At 41.3% G+C, this 6,167-nt stretch overlaps 1 protein-coding gene across 1 annotated transcript; it reads right to left on the reverse strand.

Annotated features, from left to right (window-relative positions):
• Positions 1-469: 469 nt before the first annotated feature.
• Mcm7 (minichromosome maintenance 7) lies at positions 470-3,487 on the reverse strand. The gene is made up of 6 exons (XM_043419565.1): positions 3,338-3,487; positions 2,984-3,192; positions 2,671-2,834; positions 2,269-2,587; positions 1,986-2,171; positions 470-1,863 (listed from the first exon to the last, which is right to left on the reverse strand). Exons 1-6 carry the CDS (start codon positions 3,375-3,377, stop codon positions 604-606), a joined length of 2,178 nt encoding a protein of 725 aa, XP_043275500.1. The 5' UTR covers positions 3,378-3,487; the 3' UTR covers positions 470-603.
• Positions 3,488-6,167: the final 2,680 nt, after the last annotated feature.

The raw sequence follows: 6,167 nt of genomic DNA on the forward strand, positions 1-6,167 counted from the left end.
AAACTCCATCTCCTGAACCCACCGTGCGAATATTTTACCAAAATATTTTTTTCTTCATGAAATTTGAATGCTTCCCAATGTTTTCTTGTTTCATTCGTAAAAGGTTTGTGACAGATAAGCCGAATTTAGCTGTGACTCGAATCACTTTCAGTTTAAACCAGTTTAAACATTCGAATCATTGGCGCGTGCTGAGCGCCTTCGCTCGTGACTAATACCAACTAATGCTAGTATACCGACGATACCAACCGAAACGTAATCGGGGCAAAATTGTTGCAGCATAACCATGCAGCAACATTGATTGTTAATAATATAATTCTAAAAATTTATTTACGCATTGCTTATGCAAAACATTACATTACGTATTTATCCAGTTTCGTGACCAATTTTTCTCAAACGATTATTATGCTGCCATCCAACCAAGTTGAGACAGCAGGAAATTTTGGATGGTTTAAAATATTCGATTTCGATGTGATGGTAAAGAAAAATGTAAATCCATTTATTAACGCAGCTCAATTGTGGGAGAGTATGTGGAAGTAACAAGAACCTCGGACCATAAAAATAAATAGTCAAGTCAATGAATAATGCATTAAAAAAAAATATTATTTACATAAAAGTAATTTGAGTTCTGGCCTGATTGACCTGCCAAACGTTGAGTTCCTCGTATTCCTCGATGCAATCGATGATTTGGTCGGGTTTGAATCCTTTTTGAGTGCACCGTTCCAAAATTTCTGAGACTTTGACGACTTTGGCACCACCGGCAATGTTCCGGATGAGCTGAATGATTTTATCGCTGGGAGTTTGAGTTCTGTCGACGCTCGGGAGATCAGAATAATTGATGGAATGTTTGGACATTGCGATGAGGCGGTTGGCCTCATCGATGTCTTCTTTGTCAACGAGATCCGAGAGCCGAAGCCGAGCAAGGGCAGTGGCAAGACGGACAATGGCGAGCAGGTTTCGGGCCGACGTGAAAGTTTTGTCGCGACTATTTCTCGACTCTTTTCGAAGCTCGACGTATGAATCGACAATGTGTTCAGTGAGTTCAGCAGGAATGGAGGGTTCTCTCTGTTTACAAAGAGCAATGTAGCGTCGAATGAGATTCATGTCGAGAGCTTCGACTTTGGTTGGAGGTTGCGCTCCGTGACGATGGACGTAGGTGATATGTTGGGCGAGTCGAAGATCGTTGTCGCGATCGGCGCGGTCTTGGATCAACCAGAGCAAATCGAAACGGGAGAGAAGAGCCGGAGGCAACTGAATATTTTGTTCGATCGATCTTTTCGGATTGTATCGTCCATAGGCGGGATTGGCAGCCGCGAGTATCGATACTCGCGCGTTCAAGCGCGTCATTATTCCAGCTTTCGCGATAGAAATCGTCTGCTGCTCCATCACCTCGTGAATTGCGGTTCTATCTGCGTCTGCCATTTTATCGAACTCGTCGATGCAGCAAACTCCCTGATCGGCCAGAACCAAAGCTCCACCCTCCAGCATCATTTGCCCGGTTAGAGGATCCTTCAACACTGCTGCTGTCAAACCAACTCCTGAAGAACCTCGACCGGTCGTGTATTGTGATCGAGGCGCCAAACGAGTTATGAAACTCAGAAGCTGCGATTTCGCCACTCCTGGATCTCCCATCAAACATATGTTTATGTTACCACGGATTTTTATGTCCTCTCGCTTACGATCGACCCCACCCACTAACAACAGCAATAGTGCTTTTTTCACGTCCTCCAAACCGTAGATTTCTGGCGCTAGAGATACCGCCAATTTCGTGTAAAAATTATCCTCGCTCGCCAACCTTTGCAAATCTTCCGCCGTCAATTGCTCATCCTCGTCTATCGTTTCCATGTTCGTCAAAGTCGCGATTCGCTGCAAAATTTTATCGAAGCACACTCTCAATTATTATTTAAATTAATAATACTCATTTTCCAAGGAAATATTCATTCAATTCCAAGGAAATTCGGATGAATAGTGACGAGAATAAAACTTACGTGAGCATCGAGATACGTTTCGCTGAGAAGGGCTCCACCGGCTTTAGGATTGAAACCAGATTTCATCATTGGTAAAAATATTCCAGTCACAATAACATGATCACCGGGTAAACATTGCCGGGTTACTTCTCCGCGACAATAAATGGTTAGAGACCGTGGCATGTGGCCGACCGGTACTTGATCGCTCTGGATCAAAAATGAATTAGAGTTAATCATTTAGGAATTATGAGAATGGATTCGAATTCAAAACGTCATTTGAGAATAAAACATGCAAATGACTTACGTGTTCTTGTAGTTTTACTTCCTGGAACTTCATGAATTTTGAGCCTTTTGTTTGCATGTACAATCTTCCACCGGATTTGTTAACCCTACAATCGTCACTGGGACAAGATTGTTGAGGCATAAAGGTCATGGATTGTACAGGCTGATAGGTTTCTGCTCCGCACTGATCGCAAGTGTAAGTTGCTACTACGACGAGGGGCATTACTTCCGTTGTCCTGGTAACGATCCCCCGCACGGTAACCAGCTTACCAATTTTCTCAGCTTTTATGTCCCTCACGGAAAGGGCTTTCCCAGCATCAAAATCGTGGAAATAAACTTCGCTGTATATGAAATAATCAAATTATACTTAGACACCCTTGATGTTCGGTAGGCTTTCTTAACTGTTTTAGTAAAAAAAACTCACAATCTCCGCATGAGCTCAGGAGCATATCTGTTTCTTGGATCTCTTTGATCTCCAGGATGTCGGTTTCTTGAATCCATTAGCAGTCTGTGCTCTATGTATATGTCTAGAGCATCTTTTGCTACAACCGGACGTTCTTTAAAGTCTGGCAGGATTTCTTGTACTAACTGCAATTGAAATAAATTTGTTTCTCATAATTAATTTTTTCTATAACTTTGTATTTCAGTATAGGTTTTCTCAGGTTTTTTCCTGATAACAGCTGCTTGCTTTTCCCAGCATGGATAAGAAATTTAAAAACCTTTTATTAAGATCTTACTTCCAAAACGAGATTCGTGTATCGTCTGGTATTGTTGACAATCGCCTGTGCCAACTCATCGTCAAACTCCTGAACATCATCGAGGTTAATGTTGAAGGCCACTTGTTCTCTGTGAGCAATTTTGGTCAATTGTTGGCGATACTTGAAAGTTTTTTCACCCGTTTTGTCATCCATTTTCACGAACTCGGTGAAAAATGTTTTTAACTCATCTGTGTGGAGAATTAAAAATTACAGAACATTCAATATTTTGAGAACTGCTTGATGTGTGGTATTGCGGTTAGGAAATTTTGGAGCAAGAAGCCCGATACATCGAATCGATCAATTGGGGTCAGGTAGATAAAAATTTCCACTTACCCTTATCTTTTGCATAATCTCGAGAACTTCTTGGTGCCATTTTTGTACCTTAGAAATGTATAAAAATAAGGAAATATGAAACCCTTTTACGACGCACTCTGACGCTATGCGAGCTCTTTTCCCGCCAACCTGCGTACGTTTATGCGTAAGATGAATGCTTATGGTCTCTGCACACTGCGCGCGATGAGCGATAGCCAATGAGAGCTCTGATGTTCCGGACGATGGCCAGAAAAGCAGAGCTCTCATTGGCTATCGCTCGTCGCTCATCGCTCATCGCACGCAGTGTGCAGAGGCCATTATACGTACGAAAAAAGGGGTGCGAATAACCACGGCGAATTTTTAATTTTATAAAGAAACATTTTGAAATGAAACGAAATGGATGATTTTCTCAATATGAACTGAAACGTTTCTCAAACTTTTTTGAGTCCAAATACGAAATTCGGCCTCCTCTCTTCTTCGGCAGCCACTCAGTATCTTTTCCGACCACTAGAGATATTCAAAAAATCCTATCTCAAATTGGTTTGATAATCTTCAGTGTTTTGTAGTTGAAGGCGTTAAAAGCAAACAAAAGCCAAAAGCCCATTGAAGTTTTGCATTGGCATCACTGGGCTTGAACACGAAGATTCATAGAGAGGCATGATACTGATAGAAAATATGTTTCTGTTTTACCATTCGTTATAAGTATTAATGAATTTAGTACAGATAGAGCGTCGGGTTGTATTTTTTGGAGTCAGCAGTGCTGATCACTCGCTAATTCAAATATTGAAGTGCTGCATGAGCACTTCAATATGAATTAGTACGATTAAAGAAAATCACGTTGGATTTTTATTATGGGAATAATAAATATTCACATACATCAGTCATGCACTAACAGTTTGTATATACACATGTGACTTGATGAATCGAATATATTTATTTAACATTCACTTTTGTTTACCAAGAAACATTTTTGAATATATGTACATCCATATATAAACATTATATGTATATCTGTCGGAATTTTTGTCTAGCGAAGCACGAATTTTGCGTTTAACTATGATAACGCGTCTCTTTGTTCAACGAATGTGTACGCCGAGATTCAAAACGATAAAAGTTGTTATTAATCTCTCTGTGAACAACAAAAGATGAACTATGGGGAATTTGCGCCGTCCAAATTCCCAATCGACAAAAAAATATATAGAAATCAATGGAAAAACAACCGTCAAAATAATATAGACATGGCGATGGGGAATTTGCACGGCGCAAATTCCTAATCGCCATGTTGCAAATAAAAAAATATTAATTGAAATTTGATAAAAATACCGTAATATATAAATATTAAAGCGCCACAAATAATGTATAATTTTAATGGATGATCATAATTTATTCAACGGTTCGGTACATACAATTTTGTGTATTGATAATTATGGCAATTAATCGGTGAATATTTACGAATGGATTTTGGATAATTCGTTCAGTTTGTTTTCGTTCTTCACGTGTTTACGTTTTCACGCGTTTACGCTTGGTCGTGTTTGGACTATTCGCTATAGCGTAGTAGCAGAGCAGAGTGGGGATAAAGGCGTTTGGTCAGCCAGTGGGAGAGACGAGAGAGGGGAGACGGGCGGCGGCGGACGGACACCGGGCGGAGCGGGCGGAGCTCGAGACAGGGGAGAGGCGCAGGCGCAACATGATTCGCTCACTCACGTCGCTCGGCCCGCTCGGCGCGCACAGGGAGGGGGAACTCCGTCCCGAGCCCGAGGGCTGGACAGGAGACAGGAGAGAGGCACAACACGTTTCGCTTTTCGCTTCACTCACCGCCCGGCGGGCGTAGGGTGAGGATTGGCGCGGAACGTGAGCGTGCCGTTATCGCTACGCATTGTACATTCCAGTGCATTGAGAAAACGGGGCACGAAATACGACACGTGGAATCCTACTTTATCCTGAATGACTAAAATAATCTTTTTTTACGATTTAATTTTTTTCAATCAATCGATAAACAAATAAAATAGAAACCAATAAAAATTGGTGGCGGTCATAATTTTATCAATTATTGTAGCTTTAACAGTTATTTCATAATTTTAACAGTAAATTCAATCTCGCTGAAGCAACTGATCGGTCATCTAAATTACAAAATAAAAGAACTTAAGATCGTGCGAATCGATAGAAGACACGAAAGCACAACGTAACGAATATTAAAGTTGAAATTTAATAAAAAATAACGATTCGCTCCTTGTCAATATACATTTTTTTTCTTTAATTTCTGAGATTCCTTTTTTTGACGCAACTATATAGATAAGCCGATAGGGAAGTCCTCGCACTCGATGTTATTATTATTACAAAATTTGCACATGAATGAGTATTTATTAAATTTTGGTAATTCGTGAAAAATAGTATCGAGGCAAGGGCCAGTAACAGAAAGAATTTTGTGACGCCTGTAATATAGCTTCGAGAGTCTTGTGTATGCTCGCACGCGCGCGTGTCCGCAAGCGAGCTAAGATGCAAGCATACCCCGAGCAACGCAACGCAAAGCAAAGCACCTAACGCACGGTCCTAAAGCCATGGGGTTGTCGGCAAGCGAAGACGGACGGTCAGTAAATCTACTCCATAGCGGATAGTTTGACACAGTTCCGAGCTCGATACAGTTTCTGTATCACTTTGAAGTCGCGCAGGCAAGATTCCATGCAGATAAGTCGGAGTTGCAAACGCTGCACGCTAAGCAACGCACGCAACGCGTATAACCGCAGCTATGCACAGCATTACGAATAGTTTTTACTAGTCAAATGCTAGCAATAGGACGCGAGCAACCGACCACGCGTGCACGCACGCGGGCACACTCGATTCTCTATGAAAC

The sequence above is a fragment of the Venturia canescens genome, chromosome 5 (genome assembly GCF_019457755.1).
Source record: "Venturia canescens isolate UGA chromosome 5, ASM1945775v1, whole genome shotgun sequence".
NCBI classification, from domain to species: domain Eukaryota; kingdom Metazoa; phylum Arthropoda; class Insecta; order Hymenoptera; family Ichneumonidae; genus Venturia; species Venturia canescens.